Source organism: Phaseolus vulgaris, chromosome 10 (assembly GCF_000499845.2).
Source record: "Phaseolus vulgaris cultivar G19833 chromosome 10, P. vulgaris v2.0, whole genome shotgun sequence".
Lineage (NCBI taxonomy): Eukaryota > Viridiplantae > Streptophyta > Magnoliopsida > Fabales > Fabaceae > Phaseolus > Phaseolus vulgaris.
Window position 1 is genome coordinate 38,896,681 of NC_023750.2, and position 20,000 is coordinate 38,916,680.

At 30.5% G+C, this 20,000-nt stretch overlaps 2 protein-coding genes and 1 long non-coding RNA gene across 3 annotated transcripts; 2 read left to right on the plus strand and 1 right to left on the minus strand.

Moving 5' to 3' along the window:
- The first annotated feature begins 2,318 nt into the window (after positions 1 to 2,318).
- On the plus strand, positions 2,319 to 2,924 carry LOC137819531 (uncharacterized). Its single transcript, XM_068623408.1, has 2 exons — positions 2,319 to 2,529; positions 2,602 to 2,924. The coding sequence occupies exons 1-2, from the start codon at positions 2,338 to 2,340 to the stop codon at positions 2,740 to 2,742; spliced, it is 333 nt and encodes a 110-aa protein (XP_068479509.1). The 5' UTR covers positions 2,319 to 2,337; the 3' UTR covers positions 2,743 to 2,924.
- A 5,570-nt stretch (positions 2,925 to 8,494) lies between these two features.
- Positions 8,495 to 10,634, minus strand: LOC137818034 (uncharacterized). The gene is made up of 4 exons (XM_068621256.1): positions 10,593 to 10,634; positions 9,984 to 10,520; positions 8,795 to 8,944; positions 8,495 to 8,605 (listed from the first exon to the last, which is right to left on the minus strand). The coding sequence occupies exons 1-4, from the start codon at positions 10,632 to 10,634 to the stop codon at positions 8,495 to 8,497; spliced, it is 840 nt and encodes a 279-aa protein (XP_068477357.1).
- Positions 10,635 to 16,090: 5,456 nt separating this feature from the next.
- LOC137819169 (uncharacterized) lies at positions 16,091 to 16,757 on the plus strand. Its single transcript, XR_011082237.1, has 2 exons — positions 16,091 to 16,297; positions 16,404 to 16,757. It is a non-coding gene; the product is annotated as an uncharacterized lncRNA (long non-coding RNA).
- Positions 16,758 to 20,000: the final 3,243 nt, after the last annotated feature.

Sequence of the window (20,000 nt, forward strand, 5' to 3'; positions counted from 1 at the left end):
TCAATACAGTAACTAATTATTTTTGCTCTCTAAATTTGATGTTATTTAATGATTTTCTTTATGGTGTGTATGGATTAAGAGGAGAAGATTTGAGAAAATAGACTTTGAGTGCTTTGAGAGGAAAATAAGGTTGTTTGAATTAAGGTATGTATAATGGATTTATGAGAAAAATTTATTGGAGTTTGCGAGTGATATGATGGTTTTAAAAAGTTTATAACTTTACTCTTATCTTTAAAAAAAATATTTGAATAATAAAATATGAGGTATTTCTTGTTTAAATTTGAATTAATTAAAATTTTATACATTATTTTCAATACGATTGAATAATTATTTTTGAAAAAAATATGAACTACTTATTATTGTTGGAAATTAAAAAATTTCATTATAAATTAAAATATAATTAAAAATTATAAAAAATTGTTTAAAAATAATTTTATATAATAAATATAATTAATTATTTTTTAATTAATAAATATATTAATTAAAAAAAATACATATTTATATAAAATCTATTTAAAAATATTATTAATCAAATATTTCATTTAAAAAAAGTATAAATTATCTAATTATAAAAAATACATTTTAATAAAAATAAATAATATTCAAATATTTAAAATTATTTCTATATTAAATAATATTATTATTTTTATATAGTTAATACTATTATTATATAAATTATCTTTTATTATAAATAATTATATTTATTATTATTATTATTTTACCATTGTAATTATTATTAATATTATTAAATATTTTTATAACATAAATTTATTTAGTATTTTATTTTTTAAATATTATAGTTTTGATTTATTTACATGGATTCTTTCAAAAGTTTAAGATAATTTGATTAATTAGGATAAAGAAATTTTTGGACACATAGGAAGATAAAGAAAACCTATGCATTTGGGCACTCACAAACAAGCAAAATGTACATAATTTCTTTTTAATCTCCCATAATCATGTGCCCAATCAAAAACTGAAAATGTTGTCGCTTCCTTCCCATTATCCCTTTCCACTATCACCAAGGGGAACAAGATCAAGAAAAAAGCATATTGACACCAAATCTTTAACTCCAATGATTACTTTAGTATCAGCCTCCAATTCTTGAAGAAGTTCTATTTTTCACTAAGTTATTTAAGATAATCTTGAACCTTAGTTTTTCTAATAAAATATTATTTATAATAAAATAATGTTTTTTTTTTCTAGTTTCTTTGGTGCACCCTAGTAGTTTTGTCTTTCAAAAATGTTTTTTTGACATTTATAAAAAATAACATTCATTTAACAATTCATCTTAAAATATAATAATGTATATTAGAATTTTAAATTAAAAAAAAAACAAATATTATTAAAATATTATTATTTAAGAGTGTAAAGTGAGTGAGTGCTTTTTATTTTGAGGGTGTTAAAATAATCACAAAAATAAAATAAAAGATGACAAAAGTTGTTCCTTAATGGCAAAAAATTACTCAGAAAGTCAAATAAGATCTTATCATGTTTCTAAAAAATTTTAAAATTGACACCAATACAAAATTTTAGTGAGAAAAATGAAAAGGATAACTTAACTTAACAAAGGGATTAGAGGTTTTTTTTTATCACTAGTGTGCATAGAATTACACAAAATACTCTTATTTTATTTGTGTATTTTTTATCAGATCAATTTTTATAATTCAACTATAATTCTATTTAATTTATCCTTGCCAATAAAAATAAAATAAATCAATAATTTATTATAACCCAGTTGGTTAAAAAATGATTGTCACTAGTTTATAGTAAAATAAACAAATCAGAAAATGAAATAAAAACAATATTCAACTAAAGAAAATATAAATATCATAAAGTTTTATTTATATATAAAACTCACCACTTATTAATTGTGATATGTTGTTATTAATTGTGATATGTTGTAAATAAATATGAACCTTCTCGAATCATTTTCTTAAGAGATCATGAGAGTCAATGTCATGAAAAATATTCTTCTTTGAGTGGTGTTGACATGGGATGCAATAGTATGCAATAATACAGATGTACTTGAGAAACAAATAAATTAATATTTTAATCATATTATTATATTATTTTAATATTATAATGGTTTGTGAATTGTATGAATTTTACTTTTTTGGTGTGAACAAAATTTTCCTTTTCTTTCTTTCTTTTTTCTTTTTTCTTTTTTCTCTTTTCTCTTTCACTTGACACTGCTTATTAAGGAAGTAAGGCTATGTCTTGAAAACATTCATCCACACAGTCTGTCAACTCACACATTGACACTATAAATTAGGGCACTTCCTGCAAAGCTTAAACATATTACCATCCTTAAAGAAACATTTGAGAAGTGTAGAAATGAGTGGGAGAGACAACAAGAGGGTTTGTTCTTGTTCTTGTTCATGTTCATGTTCAGAGAAGAAGAACAAAAGGGTGATGAAGCATGGGAAAAAGCCTCTTCCTGATCTCAATTACCCTCCTCCTCCTGATGAACACCATCAACATTCATCATCATCTTCTTCTCCCCCTCCTCCTCCCAATTACGATAAGGTTCCACACTTCTCTCGATAAATGCCATGTTTTCATCTTACTTAGATTCCACTCATTACTTAATTATATCAGCTTCAGCTTCTGGGAGCTGCTCGTCAACACAGTCATGCTGCTGCTGCTTCTTCTGGGAAGCCTAAGATGGGAGAGAGTGAGAGTGAGAGTAGCTCTCACTGGAACAAGGAGAAGAAGAAGAAGGATGAGCCAGCACAATAACTCTGAGCCTGTCTCTAAAACTCTTTCATTATACATATGTTGTTTCAGTGATTTGTGTTGTTGGTGTTGTGTGATGTTGCAGTAGGCTAAGTTCTGTGTGTTATAATAAATTACTGGAGCAAGGTTGAGAAAGTATTATTTTTCTTTGTGTGATGTTGCAGTAGGCTAAGTTCTGTGTTGTAATAAATTACTGGAACAAGGTTGTGTAAGTATTATTTTTCTTTGGAATCAACAATGATATAAAATAAAAGTATCGTCTATAATTCTTATTGCTTTTATTTTTGATCTGTTTACTTTTTTTTTTCTTGTTGCATGGGAGTTACTTTCTGCATCCCATAACTCAAAACCAAACTCATATATAATTTGAAAAATCATTTTTTATTATTTTGAAATTTTGAGGTCCTGACCAACATAAAAGCAAAAGTTTAAAGTAAAATTTTATGCAAATCCACACCTTTTGAATATGATTCACAAAAGTAAATTAACTTTAAGTATATGAATTAATGCATAGTACCACAACAAAATAAATATATAAAGTTAGAAAATAAAATGAATGAATATTCATAATAAGATTTTCATCAAGTCCATCATATCTTTAATTCTTTAAATCACTAAATTTTATTAGTTTTTCTCTTAACTGGTTGCAAGACAAATAACTTCACCCATATTCCTTAAATTGAACCTCACTGTACTCCCAAGAGTTACAAAATATACTCTCAAAACACATAAATCTTGAATTTGTTTTTACTTTCGGTTTTGCTTTGAAAATATGGTTTAGTAAACAAATCAAAAAACATAAGTCTCCCAAGATCACATAAAAGGAACAAGACAGAAATTTTTATCTTATTATCTTTAATTATTTCATTAAAAGTGACAGTGACAGAAATTATCATCTTATTATCTTTAGTTATTTCAGATAATAATATTTTAATAAAATGATGCTTTTTTAAGCGTCTTACCTACTTTAATTCTTTCTTCAAGAAGACCTATTTTCACAAAGTTATTTCTGATAATCTTGAACCTTATTTTTTTATTAAAATATTATATTATAATAAACTATTTTTTTTTAAATTTCTTACCTAGTTCACTTCCTGAATTTTAAGAAACAAAGTTTTGTTCTTTCTCGTAAAATATTATATTATAATAAAAACTATGTTTTACTAAGTTTGAGAATTAATTTGAAAGAAAATAACAAAATGTTCACTAGTAGCCACAATTGTTCACTAGAAGCCCCACTTGTTCACCTGAAAGAAAGTTGTGTGGCAATTTTTTTTTTCTTTGATGCACCTTCTTTAGTAATTTTGTCTTTGAAAAATGTTTCTTTGACATTCTTTAAAAAAATAGCATTCATCTAACAATCATTTTAAGATATATATATAATAATGTATATTCAGATTTTAAATTAAAAAAAATATTATTATTTAAGAGTGTAAAGTGAGTGTTTTTTTTATTTTGAGGGTGTTAAACTAGTAATCACCAATAATAATTTAAATATTACAATATTATTTAATTATATTATACTTTTTAAATTACATCACAACAAACAAAATACCCCCAATTATTTTATGATAAAAAAATAGCTCCAAGTATTCATTAACTTCAAGTACTATTTGGATAAAGATTAGTTACTGATTTCTTTATAATATAGATATTATAATGTAAGATGAATTTTATATAAAAATAGATCCGTCTTCTTGTGAATTAAATATTTTTAAGTATATAATTTTTTTCAACAATAAAATAACACTGAAAGGTACACAAAATCGAGAAAGAAAGTTTTAAATTTAAAACATAGTTGATTATCATAAAATACATCAATTACATAAATTAATTATGTTTAAATCATTGTTGATTATATATAAATATAATTAATTATATTTAAATAAATATAATAAATTTTGAATTTAAAATTATGATATAATAAATAATTAAATTAAATATTATTATAATAAAAATGACAAATATGCAGTAGGGCAACTTTTGTGTGTTATAATAAATTCATTATTTTTATATAGAATAATGTTTGTTTATATAATATTTTTTATAAATTTTGTAAATAAAAAGTCAACTTATTTAATGTCTTCAAATTTTAAATATTCATTTTATTTTATTTAATGAGTTGGAATTGATGTAAGAAAATTATAGGTTGATTCTCCCTGAACCTGATCATTCTCATCATTTCAAACTGGCACCCAATTGTAGATAGGAAAAGACTAAACTGTCCTTAATGAATTTTACATTAGGTCGACTGAGATATGTGCACCCAATGTAATGAGAGACTTGCACCCAACCCGCAACCGCAGTGAGTCATCTGCACCGAACCCACAGCCGCAGTGAGTCATCTGCACCCAAGTCTTCCTCTTTGTTTTTGTAGTAAACCACAGCTCAACCGTCAACCACCTTCGTTCCGTTTGATTTCGGCGGCAGAGCAGCAACCGCCACGACCAATGACTTCACACTTTTTCTTTGAAGGAGCCCTTGAACGGAGAGGAACCCCAGAGCGAACGTCGGAGAAGACAAGGTAAGTGACTTCCGAATAATTTTATTCAGAATTATAGTTTGTGTGTTCCGGATAAATTTATGTGTAATGATAGTTTGTGGATTCCAGATATTTTTGTTCGGAAGTCATATTTGACTTGTGAATATTTTTATCCGGTATTTGTTATTGTTCTGCGGAAGACTTCGTCTGTAAGTTGTGTGAATTTATTCTGGATATTAATATTTGTATTTGTGTTAGGTAGTTAGCGCAATTCGCAATATATTATTTTTGGTTTGTTCTTTTATATTATTTGTGTTCCATTGTAATTTTGGATTGAATGTTATTTTTATGAAAAGTAAGATGGTGAGGACTAGAGGTGGAGGAAATTCTAATTTGGACCGTGTGCAACCAACTGCATCAGTGAGAAGAAGATGGGGTGATCCTAGTACATCAGTTTCAAATGAACACTTAGAAGATTATATTGAAGAAAAAGAACTTGAGATTGATGATGAAGGCTATCCAGGAGGGCCAGTGGATAAGTCGTTACTAATTAATTATGAACATCATGTAGCCAGACAGTTATGGGATTGTTTGGTAAGTAATGAAAGTTAATTTCTTGTATTTGGTATGTATGTATTTATTGATGATATATGTTGATTATTGTAGGATCGTGGTGAGCTGAAGGTCGTTTCACATGGGAGGAAGATAAATAAGTTAAGAGCACCTCATGAGTGCATAGAGGCTGTTGTAGAAATGTGTGGCTTAGGGGGTCTGCTTCATGCTAGTTATGAGATTTTAGACCGATGACTGTTGTGTGGTTTTGTAGAGAGGTGGCATGCAGAGACTAACAACTTTCATTTACTGGTTGGGGAGATGAACATCACTCTTGATGATGTGTCAAATTTGTTGCATTTACCCATTGTCGGTCAATTTTACATGCAGGAAACCTTAGAGGCAGATTCAGCAATTAATTTATTGGTACAAGCTCTCCGTGTTGACCATGGAGATGCATATGAAGAAACAAGATACTGCCAGGGAGCTCATGTGCACCTGAGTTGGTTAAGAGATGTGTACAAAGACGCATGCTCAAGGAAGCAGTGGACTGTGGCTGCCAGAGCTTACTTACTTCACCTTGTCGGTTGCACTATATTCGCCGACAAGAGTGCTACATCAGTTAATGTGTTTTATCTTGGATTTTTTGTTTATTTGAGGTTGACCGGGGGATATTCTTGGGCGGGAGCTGCATTAACTCACATGTATGAGCAACTAGGAGATTGTAGTTATGCAAACACTAAGCAACTAGCTGGTTATGCGACATTGTTGCAGGGGTGGATTTATGAGCACTTCCCGTCTATAGGGATGAGACATATGCAACCACTGTATTCTGAAGACCAACTTCGGTGTAGGATGTATGATGCAGGAAAAGGTACTTCAATTGTTGTTGTTCAATCACAGTTAGATACATTGACACCAACTTCAATTCGGTTTTGTCCATATGACGAGCATAGGAAAGAACGTCCATTCGAGTGGATTTCCTTATTCTTTGGTTATTTGAGGCTTGGAAATTGGACACAATTGCACATGTCAGAACGTGTTCTGCGTCAGTATGAATATACACAGATCATCCCTCGCAACCCATTTGTAGTTACACATGGTGATCCGGATACAAATGAAATGGACTGTCAATGATTACATTATGTTGATTATGTCATAAATGATATGGCCAAAGCACCTTATTCTGACGCTTGCGTTGAAGAGTACATGTCTTGGTTTAGATTTGTATAACATCCATATGTGATTCATGCGAAGGATGATGAGCGTGGCCACCGAGCACATCCTGAGGAGTCACATCCTGAACATCCTGCTCTGGTATGCTTGTAACTTTATTAACGTATTAATTTGTGTTATCTTTTTCTAATACCATGACATTCATGTTTGTAGGGTATTTGTCGTAGAATTACACAGACATTGCAACCATTAATTAATCATGGTGATGTCGTGGAGGGCAACCCTGTTTGGGAAGGCATACAAGCAGCCATTATGTTAGCACGAGGAGTGACTGGTGATAGAGTTGTATATGTTAGGAGACATTCACGTAGGAATGATTGATTGAGCACGTATTAGGGATAATGTATTAGGATTCCTTTTTATGTAATATTTTTATCCATGACGATGTATTTGAACCTTATCTATATTATTGAATGTGGATTTTAGTATTTTAAAAAATCATGTACTGCTTTTAACTATTAACACTTATATGTTCCGAATATTGACATCCATAGACACCTGATTGACTTCCGGATTTTTCCATCCATAGACACGTGTATGACTTTTGGATTTTTCCATCCATAAGCAGCTGTATGACTTCTGATTTTTTTTTATCCATATGCACCAATATTGGGTTCCAGATAAATCCATCCATATGCACCAATATTGGGTTACGGATAAATCCATCCATAGGCACCAATATGGGTTCCAGATAATTTCATCCATAAAAACAACAATGTGTTCCGGATATTGTCATCCGTAGGCACCATTGTGTGTATAGGATACATGCTTCAGCACGCATAAATGCATCACAAATGTAGTCAATACATATATTAAAACATCCTAAAACAAAAACATTAGTTATCTATTACAAATATTAAGATTAGAAATACTGTCTAATGGACATTATTTGTGTATAAACTTGCATCCGGCTAGTGTAGTATGTTGACCAAGATTGGGCTGTAGGATAACAATGTGATGCCCACAATATATCTGTAGGTGGAATAGGACAACCAGCTTTCAGCTTCACCTATAAAAGTAATAAATATAAGTTACATAAGTTTTAAGTTAGCACTATTAGTGACTTTACATTTTTATATATTTTGGGTATACCTGGACAAAATAATTTTCATGGACGTGCCCAATTGCAATGATTCGGTGTTGAGTGAAGTTACTTGGTGGTTGGGTTCTTAAAGGAAAAATAGTCAATGATTGTATCATGGACAATGAAACCAAAATAGCATTGTACCGATTAGCAATAATGTATCACATGTCTGGAATTGTCATCCACTTATCTGTTCCTGCCTGCAAGTTCAAATGAGGAACAAAGTTAAATGGTGAAATGCAAAGTACAAATGAAAGGGTCTTAATCATTCGTACCATAGACATGTGGTCAACTAGAAGTGACTTCTTCATGTATTCATATCGTTCATCACCACCAAACAGTTCAACATATTCTTGTCTCCATTCACTTAGTTCTTTTAACAAATTCATTCGAACAACAACTCATGACTCCTCTCCCATGCCCAATTTGGCAGCAACAACACGGTACCCACAATGGTCATCAACCTTAACGTCCACAACATCAAGAATGTATGGATGATACCCTGCAGGGAGCTAATCAAAGAAAGAAATGGATTTTGGTGGTAGAATTTGTGGTGAGTGTCCTTCCATAGATTTTTTAGTCGGACAACTATCCTCTTGCGAGTGTAAGAAATCCACATGTTCAAAATAAGAAGGCATTCGCTTAGTTGATCTCATAAATTTTGTAGGACGAGTCATCTTTACAGCACCTTTTGTTTTCACCTTAGCATGTGGTGCGTTAATAGATGTCTTCTCTGGAAAGGCTATCTCTTGCAATTTAGATTTGATGTTAACCTTACCTATAACATCCAACTCTTTGAACCGCTTCACGATCACCTCAAACTCTTTGTCAATCAGATGAACATTGTTCACCTGCAATATCTTCAAAGCTTAATCGAGTCCACATGACATGTACTAATTTAAGTGGTATGCTACCCACACCAAATGAAGCCAATTAACATGCACACGGAAGACCATGAGTACATGTAAGAGTACATCCACACCGATTTTTATCAAACCCCACTAATTTGACCCTATCAAGCTCTTCGGAAATAAGGTTCAAAGCATATTTTGACACAAAACCTAACAATTTTTTGTAAGCTGTAACCTTAAACCGATGTCCCACCACATGAAGACTCTTTTGGAATGAAGCTTTGATTGCATTATGTTGTAAAATAATCATCTTATTGATCGAATCCCAACATAAACATAAATTCCCCATAGAATTTTGAAGAATTCTCTTTAGGCTCTAGTGTGCCGCCTCAACCTTGTTACTTGTTGTGTTTCCTAAGTGCATTACCTTATCTGTCCATGCCTTCACAAATTTTTCTTTGTGTTGGACGTAACCATGTATTCATCACATAATCAACAAATATAGGTCATGGAGAAAAGACAACTTGAAGAGCATAGACACGATCTTCAAAGGCCTCAACAATATCACAATCCACAACAAATCCCCAAGCTTGCATTACTTGATCCCAGGCCTCCCTTGGATGCACTAACATTTTACATTTTGCTTTCACATTTTTATCAATGTGAAATCGACAGGAAAATTATAAGCTTTAGGAAACACGATTCTCACTGCATTCATTAAGGCAATATCTTTATCACATACTACCAGCCTAGGGTATGAATCAATTCTCAAAAACAATCATTTAAGTCTATCAAGGGCCCACAAAAAATTGTTTTCCTTTTCTGCTGCTAGTAAAGAAAATGCAACGGAAAAAGTCAAACCAGTTGATGTAATCCCAACAACCTCAAGTAAAGACATTCTATACTTGTTCGTTTTGACGTATTATCCATCAATATGACAATATTAAACGAGTTCACTAGCTTTACTGAATCCGGGTGTCTCCAAAATATATCCTGCACAACATTCGACACCTCTTCACACTTACACCAATGCACGTACATGTCTCGCTCCAATAACAACATGAACTGTTTCATTTTTGTTCTCACAACCTTGTTGTGATCTTCGGTGAACACACATTGCATTATAAACTTGCTTTATCGTTGTCACATTCTTCTCATTTCTCTCTTTCATTGTTAGTAAAATATTTCTTGCCTTCACTGAAGTTTTAGTCATATCCTCCACCATAACCTTTTCCTCAACACTTAACCTTCCAGCATACGAATGACCCACCGTTGTCTCTGCCAAATCATGATTGTGAGAACCACAAATTAATTCAACCATCCACCCTTGACCACCTTTGACTGGTTTGCCTCGCAATCTGAAAGGACATTCACACTTCCTACTTCCCGTTCCACTTCTATCTACGTCATTTTTATACCGCCTGTATTTACCTCCTTTCTCACAACCTAATAATCCGAATGTCATCCTTCCTCGTTGGCTCGTCCATGTATTTGACCTTAATATAACAATAACAAACCCATAACTATAGCCAACACTTCTCGTCCACTCTAACAGTTCATCTCGATCACGAAATACCTACAATAACATATGCCAAATTTTAAAATCATTCATAAATAATAACATTCAAAACCCTAGCATTTACCTTACCTCATTTGTAGTAAATGCCTCACTACACTTATGTGTTTTCATTATCTAACGCATTGTAAGTTATTGACTGCTCCATATCAACATCGTCTAATCCATCCTACACATCAATCTCTCCTGAAATTCCCATGTATGAGTCATGTGTATCCATTCACAATGCTGGAATTTTTTTTTACTTAGCTTGCGGATACAAAAATCCATAAGTCAAAACATACACTTCCGCATTCCCACATCCATAAAATAGTAAACTATTCCGGATATGGATATCCATAATTCAAAAAACAACTACGGATATTTAAATCCATAGTACAAAACGAAATTCTGAATAATTATATCCGTAATGCAGTGATATGGTGCAGAAAATGTTACTGACTTACGGACGCTTGCATCCGTAAGGTTAAAAGTAGACTTCTGGATATCAGTATCCGTCACTACCTCTGCTCAAACAAAATGCGGAAAAAAAAACTTAAATGTCTTCTTACCTCACAACAATGTTAAAGTGCAAACGACCCGTCCACCACCACCAAACCACCTCGTATGCAACTCAAACCACCACCAAAGGAAAACCAACTTTCTCCACACCCTTCACAGTTTTTCAAAATAAACCTTCAGAGCTTTTCAAACTAAAAAAGATAAGGACATACTTGGATTTTGTAAACTTCGGATCGAGGAAGTAATTGCCAAAATTATATTTATGAATCCCAAGATAGGCCAACTTCCTTCAGTTTATATGGGATTTAGTTCTAGGCCAATTTTGGTTACTGATATCTCTCACAAATCCTATAGCTTTTATTTTGGGCTATTTGCTTTTTTTTTTCTTGTGAGTTACTTCTGCATCCCATAATTTAAAACGAAACTCCTATATAATTAAAAAAATTATTTTTCTCATCTTAAAATTATATTTTATAATGTACAATCCAACAATATAAAAAATATATTATGAACTGTATATATTAGAATATATCAGGTGTATTTTAGATATAAATTTTGAAATACATCTTTTGTATTTTAGTATTTTAGATTATAAGTGAATTTCGAAATTATAATTCTAAATATAAAAAAATTATTCTAAAATGTATAATTTAAAATATATCATTTTTAGATTTTTTAAATATTTTGATATTTTTTTAAAAATTATTTTTGAACGTAATTAATTTATTTTAAGAAGTCATTTTTTGTATTTTAAATATAAATAATTTGTTTAATACATATTTCTTTTTAATAGTAATAATATTAGTAAACATAATAAATGATGATAATATCTAATATATTATTATCAAATTTTCTATATAATATTATTGTTAAATTTAAAATACAAAATCTATTTAACTAAAAAAATTGTTTAAGTAGAATCATTAAAAAGTGGTAAAAGCACCAGAGTGCCACAGCCACAGAAATTGCTATCCCTGATGCCTCCGAAGCTTTCTGAGCCAGATTTCACTGCTATGTAAAACTAGTTTCTTAAGAAAATTTACAGCAAAATTTGTTGTTATTTCACTTCTATGCATATTCAACATGCATGTCCTTAGCAATTTTGTGAGCATATGTTAGTAGCAAGTAGTATTAAGGATTTCCTATATGACATTATGTGCATAATCTTATTCTAATCAGTTTACCTTGTGTTTTGTCTCTATTCATGATAATGGTATATTCACATATTAAGATGATATATTATATGTTTTAGAAGTGCATTATGGTTGTTTTGAGAAAATATTATGTTCTATGTTTTGTTATGTTGACAATCTTGGTTAGAGAGATTTGGTGCCATAGGAATAAGGTTATTTTTAAAGGAGGTGTGGTGGATCATTCAGAAATCTTTACTTTGGCTCAATTGAAGACTTGGTCCTGGGTAACTTCTAAAATACCCTCTACTTGCTTTTCCTTCTCTGATTGGTGTCTTGCACCCTTGTCTTTTTTGAAATCGATATAAATGGCTTGGTACAGTTTAGGGTGACAGGTTTATTTATTTTGTTGGATGATGGTGTCTATGGGTTGTTGGGCTGGTGGCTAAGGTTTGTTGTTTTTTTCTCCTTGATATGTTCGTAGTGAGTTTGTACTAGGTTGATATTGTGCTAGTATGGAGTTTTTAGTGGTAGATTAATATATGCTCTTTCTTTGTGCTGGTTTGGGTGGCTTGAGAAGCTGAATTATATTGTATAAGTATGTATAAGGTTGAATCATCCCTTAAGTTATTCCTGTTATTCATTTCTTATTGTTGATAAAAAAAATTGTTGAGAATCTTGGTTAAAATCATGTTAAATGTGATTTTTTTAATCTTTTTATTATAGTATACTTTCCATTACCTTTATATGTCTAATTTAATAGCAATAAATTAATTAGAACTAAAATGAGTATTATTGTTTACAAATTTAAATTAAGTACTATTTTGAATAAATGAATTTGAATATTTAATGGTCAAACTAGTTGCTAAGAAAAATATTTTATATTCTACATCTTTCTTCCCTGAGTAATAAATTTATTATTTATTTCAATTCCAAAGTGAAATTTGAAATATTTAGTCATATTTATATAAATAAATTATGACATTTCCTTAAAACTATGATGCAAGTTAATAAAGACACGTCATTTATGTTTACTAATAAGTTAAGACAAGCATGGATTTGATTTTGAAATTTTTTATCCAAGTCTAAATAATTGAAATTGAATAAAATTCAAAATGGAATTGATATTAAACCAAATCCATATTTTGTAAAAAAAACTAATTTGGAGTACAATGAATATTCTTACTTCCTTAAGGTTACAATGAACATTTGCACATCTTCAAGTTACAACAAGTATTCACATCTTTCTAGGTTACACCTCCTTAACACCCCTTTAAGATTAAAAATTCTCAAGAAAACAAAGAATACTCTCAAAAGAGAGCACAAACAAAGTTCACAAGTGTATAACTTCACATTGTGAAGAATTACAATGGTTTAGCCCTTAACCCAATAAATTAGACACTCTACCAGATTGACTAAAGCTCACTGTAGCTCTTGTATTTTCAGTGTGATCACTTGTATAGCTTTTATTCCTCAACTTACCTTGCTTTTATTATTTACCTTCAATCCCTTTATATAGCTTTTCAAATTTGTCCTTTGATATTTGAATTGGTTAATTTTGAATTTTGTAATATTTTCATAGCTTCATCTTTTTGGTGCTAGATACTCAAAACATAAATCTTGAATTTGCAATCTTTTACTTTGTTTTTGCTTTGAATTTGTTTAAGAAACTAATTCAAAAGTATTTGCAATATGGTTTAGTAAAAACAAATCAAAACATAATTATAAAATATTTTTGCTAAAAGGAGAGTACTTCAGATCTTCAATTTTTCAACTTTGTTTCCTTTTAAAAAAAAATATTTAGAGATATTCACAGCATATCACAACTAATAAAACTTGTTTAAGCAAGATAATTTTGAAAGATATAATAAAGATATTTTTCTTTCCTAAAAACATGTTAATATCTTATTCCACAAAAGTTGGAGAATAAAATCTTTTTGATTACACTTCGACGATCAAGTCAGTACAAAACTTATAGACACAATAAGTAAGTAAGTAGTTTCAGTCTTAGAAACAGTGTACATTTACCTGGGATCTCAAGTCCCCTTTATAGACTACTTTTAGGTTACCTCTTGTAACAACCTTCTTTCACGAGAACCTTATCTCGAGTGAAAGCACGTTTAATCATGGGAGATTTTGTTACAATGCGCACAATCTTAATACGACAACTGCACAAAATCTTATCTCTTTGGAGTGCATAAATCTTTAACAGAATGGCCGCCAGGGTACCAACTCATGTACCTGCATTAGGGGTCCAATCTGTAGGCGTACAAGTCTCTACGTACCATGCATGTAACGTATTCCCTCCAAAACCCTAGTGCTTTGGACTTTGACGTTATAGAGAATGTTTTACTTGTACTAGACCCGAATGTACTAAATACACTCTTAAACCCAACAACGCTTTTCACTGGCCTAAGGTCTTATATGCGAAAGATTATACGAACAAAAATCAATACACACATACCTAAAACTCACTCACGTTGTCAAAAATATGACTTAACAATCAAGCTGACTTGTTTAACGTAGGTGCTGATCTCCGACCATGTTAAACTCGATCATCTGATGAGTACATATATAAATTATATCAATTACTAGTTGTAGTTGTTTTGTGTTGTAAATAAACCTGAAACTTTTAAGTCATTAACCTATGGAGCCGTCTCCCGGAATCGCATGCATGTCCTTTCATTCAAAGGGACACTAACAAAAATTATTATCTTATTATCTTTAGTTATTTTTATTGAAAGGGACAGTGACAGAAATTATTATCTTATTATGTTTAGTTATTTCTGATAGCATTGTCATAATCTTGAACCTCGTTTTTTTTAAGCGTCTTACTTCAATTCTTGAAGAAGTTCTTATTTTCACTGATAATCTTGAACCTTGTTTTTTCTAATAAAATATTATACTATAATAAAATACTTTTTTTTTCTAATTTCTTACCTAGATCAGTTCCTGAATTTTAAGAAACAAAGTTTTGATCTTTCTCATAAAATATTATATCATAAAAAACTGTATTTTAATAAGTTTGAGAATTAATTTGAAATAAAATAACTAAAATTGTCACCAGTAGCCACAATTGTCAAAAGACCGACTTGAAAGAAATTTAAGTGGCAATTTTTTTTATTTCCTTTAATGCATAGAGGTTTGTCTTTGAAAGATGGTTCTTCTTCAAATTCTTCAAACACGGGTGATGATATCTTCACATCATATAGCACTCACAGACACTCTTCAATAAACGGGTGATGATATCTTCACATCGTATAGCACCACTAACAGACGCTCTTCAAAAACGGGTGATGATATCTTCACATCATATAGCACCTAACAGACATAACAGACATATATTGAGAAATAAATAAATTAATATTTTAATGATATTTAATTTAATTTTAATTTAAAATATTATTATATTATTGTAATGGTTTGTCAACGTGTATTTTACTTCTTGAACGTCAACAAAATCTTTTTCTTAAAAAACTAATATTCATTTAACATTTAAAATATAATGATATATATTAGAATTTTATATTAAAAATAAAAAAATATTATTACAATATTATTGTTTAAGAGTGTAAAGTGTGTGCTTTTTATTTTGAGCGTGTTAAACTAATAATAATAAAAATGGCAAAAATTGTTCCTTAATTACTAAAAAAAAAATTCTTTAACATCACACCTAATAAAAAAACATACACTTAACACTACTATTTGTCCATATATGTCTGTTAGTGCTGCATGATGTGAAGATATCATCACCCGTTAACAACATCATAGGATTGCTGCCACAGGCATACACAAAAGTCAATGTCAGCAGATACATCCAAAGTTTCCTCACACCGATTCAAGATTTTTTCTGAGGATCTTAACACGTTGATAATGTACCTATAAATAGAGCACTTCCTGCAAAGCTCTAAAAATATTACCATCCCTAAAGAAACATTTGGGGTTGAATTAAGTGTAGAAATGTGTGGGAGCGGCAAAAAGAGGGCTTGTTGTTGTTCTTGTTCATGCTCAGAGAAGAAGAAGAAAAGGGTGAAGCATGGAAAAAGGCCTCTTCCTGATCTCAATTACCCTCCTCCTTCTCCTGAGTCATCATCATCATCATCATCTTCTTCTTCTTCTCCTCCTCTTCCTCATAATTACAATAAGGTTCGACACTTCTCTCTATAAATATATGCCATGTTTTCATTTTCAATTACTTACTTAGATTCTCCTCATTACTTATAAGTTACTAAGTGAAACTAAATTATATCAGCTTCAGCTTCTGGGGGCTGCTCGTCAACACAGTCCTGCTGCTGCTGCCTCTCGGAAGCGTAAAATGGAGGAGAGTGAGAGTGAGAGTAGCTCCCACTGGATGAAAGCATGCTGGAACAAGGTCATGAATTATATCATATCCAATCCCAACAACCCCAACAAGAAGAAGAAGAAGGATGAGCCAGCACAATAACTCCAACTCCAAGCCTGTCTCTAAACTCTTTCATTATACATGTTGTTTCAGTGATCGTTTTGTTGTTTCGTTTGTTTGGTTGTTGTTGTGTGATGTTGCAGTGGGCCAAGTTCTGTATTATAATACATTCAGTATTTTTATATACGAAAATGATTATGATTATTTGACAACGTGCGCCACTGTACAACTCTATCAAATATTAATATTTTAATTATTTTTAAAAACAGGTGATTTCTTTTAATTTTTTTAACTTTTTCTTTGTAGTTTTCATGTGTTTTTCTTCCTTTTTTTTACTTTTATATGCAGTTACACATTTTACGGTGTTGATTTTCTCCTGTGTTGTCTGTATTTAATTACACTTTTGACATTTTAATATTATTAATAATATTATTACTCTTTTTATTATTATTATTGATAATAAATATTATAATGATAATAATAATTTTAATATTAATAATAATTACAATAATATAAATAATAATTATTATAATAATATAAATAATTATAATTATAATAATATAAATAATAATTATTATAATAATTATTATAATAATATAAATAATAATAATTATAATACACTGCAAAAAAAGTTAATATAATCTCCGTAATTGGATTTAATTACCGATAACCTCTCTTAAATTCTAGAGATTTATTTTAAATTTACTAAAATAATCTACATTTATTTATTTTAAATTTTATTTTTTCTTTGTTTATCACTTTCCTCCTCTCTTTCAGGTAAACCCTAATTCTGTCGTTTCCTCTTCACTTTCCTCTCCCTCTAATCCTTCCACGTTGTAACCATTCGCTCCTCCTACCTTAACGCCATCCTCCGCCTCCCGCTCCAACGCCACTACACTCTTTTGCTGCGCCGCTCCATTCCGCAATGCTAACAAGTCGCTCCAATTGGAACTCCATGCTCGAGAACACCAGTGTGTGTGATTCCTTCAAGGTTGTTCTAATTGGAGACTCTGAAATTGGGAAATCAAATCTGCTCTTGCAAAAGATGTATTCCAGTTGGATTCCAAACCCACAATACGAGTGGAATTTGCTTACCGGAACATAAAGGTTGGAGAAAAACTGATCAAAGCTCAAATATGGGACACTGCAGGCCAAGAGAGGTAAGGAACTCACTATTCCTTCTTTTTCTTTTCTCCCTTCCAATGGATGACTCTTTGTTTTCTCTTCAATTGGTCATTGCTTTCAACTTTTTAATTCTTTTTGGCTCTGTAAACTATAATAAAATTACAGTTTTGTTATTTGTGTGTGATTTCATAGTTTGCGTGGTAACTTAAGGCTCTTGAGATGAATTGAATGCATTGGTTAACTTTAAGTGGTATTATCAGGACATTGCTTTAAGAAGTTAATAAATATAATTGTGTTCTTAAATTGTAAATTATGTTCGTAACTAAAAGAGAGTGTATCTAACGTATTGAATGTTTTTATTCCTTTTATTTTCTTGATTTACTTTTTTATTTCTCTTTCTACAGATTTTGCATCAGGATTTCGTCAAGATGGAGCTTCAGGATTTCATCATTTAATTATATTAAAGTTTTTCATAAATTAACATTATATTTTGCCTATATATATATATATTAATGAAGCTTGGTTTCTTTTTGTTCTCTCTAGTTTTCTACCTGATACTAGAACCTGGGATCTTCAAAGTAGAAGCTGATGACCATGATGATGAGTTTGTGAAACTAAGAGGGGTGCAGCTTGTGTTGAATGAGAGACCCTACTATGCTAATGGTTATAATGCCTATTCGCTCATGTACATGGCCTCTGATCCATCTCAGAGAAACAAGGTCTCATCTGCGTTTCAAGTAGCTGCGAACCATGGACTTAGCATAGCAAGAACATGGGCTTTCAGTGATGGTGGAGATAGGCCCCTTCAATACTGTCCTGGATCATACAATGAGAACATGTTCCTGGTCAGTTTTCATCTCCATTTTGCAGTCTCTAATCTTTGAATTTTTTTAGAGATTGTGATATTGAACTAGAGTAAAGATGTTAATTAGTTGTTTAATCTTTTAAAGCACTTAATGATCATGTTATGTTATATATATAGTCTATTTTACCCTGGCATTCCATCACAGATAATCATTGAATTAATAGTTAACACAAATATTGTAATAAAAGTGAAAAAAGTTTATGCATATATATGATGGTTTGATGAACTATAAGCTATTTTTTCTTAATTTTTATAATTTGATGATGGTTAACATTAGTTCTTCTGCCAAATGCATGCTTGCTATAATTGGTGTTCAGTTTTTTGCAGCAGTAATAATTATATTTTGGCTGTGTAAATAATGAAGGGACTGGACTTTGTAATATCAGAAGCCAGAAGGTATGGGACCAAGTTGGTGTTGAGTTGGGTGAATAACTATATAACTATGATAATTCATTTGGATATTTACATGGGTGGTTGGTTTTTCTTCCTCCTATGTTTCGGATTGGGTTGTATCTTTTTGGAACATGATGGTTTTAGCAATTCCCATATTTTATTCAACTATTCAACTAATATATATTATTTTGTTTTAAAATTTCATTTGTATTTATTTTCAAATGGCGAGGGAGGATAAGGAATCACCTTCTCCTTCCCAAACAATCGTAGAATACACTACAATAAAATGACATTATGAACATATCCCTAGATGATAATGTGACATTTTTTGGTTATTACACAGAACTTAGGATTATTCTTACATTTAGTTTTGGTTCAGGTTCTATTCCTTGCAATGGAAGACATGGGGTGCATGTTTCATACAAGCAGCATGGCGTAGATACAGAAAAAAGAAGGCAGAGAGGCTGTTACGCGAAGCAGAAGAAAGGATTCAAAATTTGGAGAATGACGAAGGGTCCTCACCAAGATTTGCAGCCACTGTATTTTGTGAGCATATGTTAGTAGCAAGTGGTGTTAAGGATTTCCTATTTAACAAGATTATGTGAATAATCTTATTCTAATTAGTTTACATATTCTAGTATTTTTTTTTATAAACTACTTGTGTTTTGTCTCCATTCATGATAGTAGTATATTCACATCTTAAGATGATTATATATTATATGTTTTAGAAGTGCATTATGGTTGTTTTGATAAAATGATTATGTTATATGTTTTGTTATGTTGACATCTTGGTTAAAATCATGTTAAATATGATTTTTTTTATCTTTTTATTATAGGTCTAATTTAATAATAATAAATTAATTTGAACTGAAATGAGTATTTGTTTACAAATTTAAATTAAGTACTATTTTGAATAAATGAATTTGAATATTTAATGGTCAAACTAGTTGCTAAGAAAATTATTTTTTATTCTGCATCTTTCTTCCCTAAATAATAAATTTATTATTTGTTTCAATTCTAAGTGAAATACGAAATATTTAGTCATATTTATATAAATAAATTAT

What these genes read in the sequence shown, in the direction of transcription:
- LOC137818034 (XM_068621256.1), bottom strand. Translation starts at nt 10,634, where the DNA reads ATGAAAACACATAAGTGTAGTGAGGCATTTACTACAAATGAG. An exon ending in AGGCATTTACTACAAATGAG is followed by an intron (nt 10,521 to 10,592) that starts GTAAGGTAAATG and finishes ATGTTATTGTAG; the next exon opens with GTATTTCGTGATCGAGATGA. An exon ending in TTGTTATTGGAGCGAGACAT is followed by an intron (nt 8,945 to 9,983) that starts GTACGTGCATTG and finishes AAGATATTGCAG; the next exon opens with GTGAACAATGTTCATCTGAT.
- LOC137819531 (XM_068623408.1), top strand. Translation starts at nt 2,338, where the DNA reads ATGAGTGGGAGAGACAACAAGAGGGTTTGTTCTTGTTCTTGTTCATGT. An exon ending in CTCCTCCCAATTACGATAAG is followed by an intron (nt 2,530 to 2,601) that starts GTTCCACACTTC and finishes TAATTATATCAG; the next exon opens with CTTCAGCTTCTGGGAGCTGC.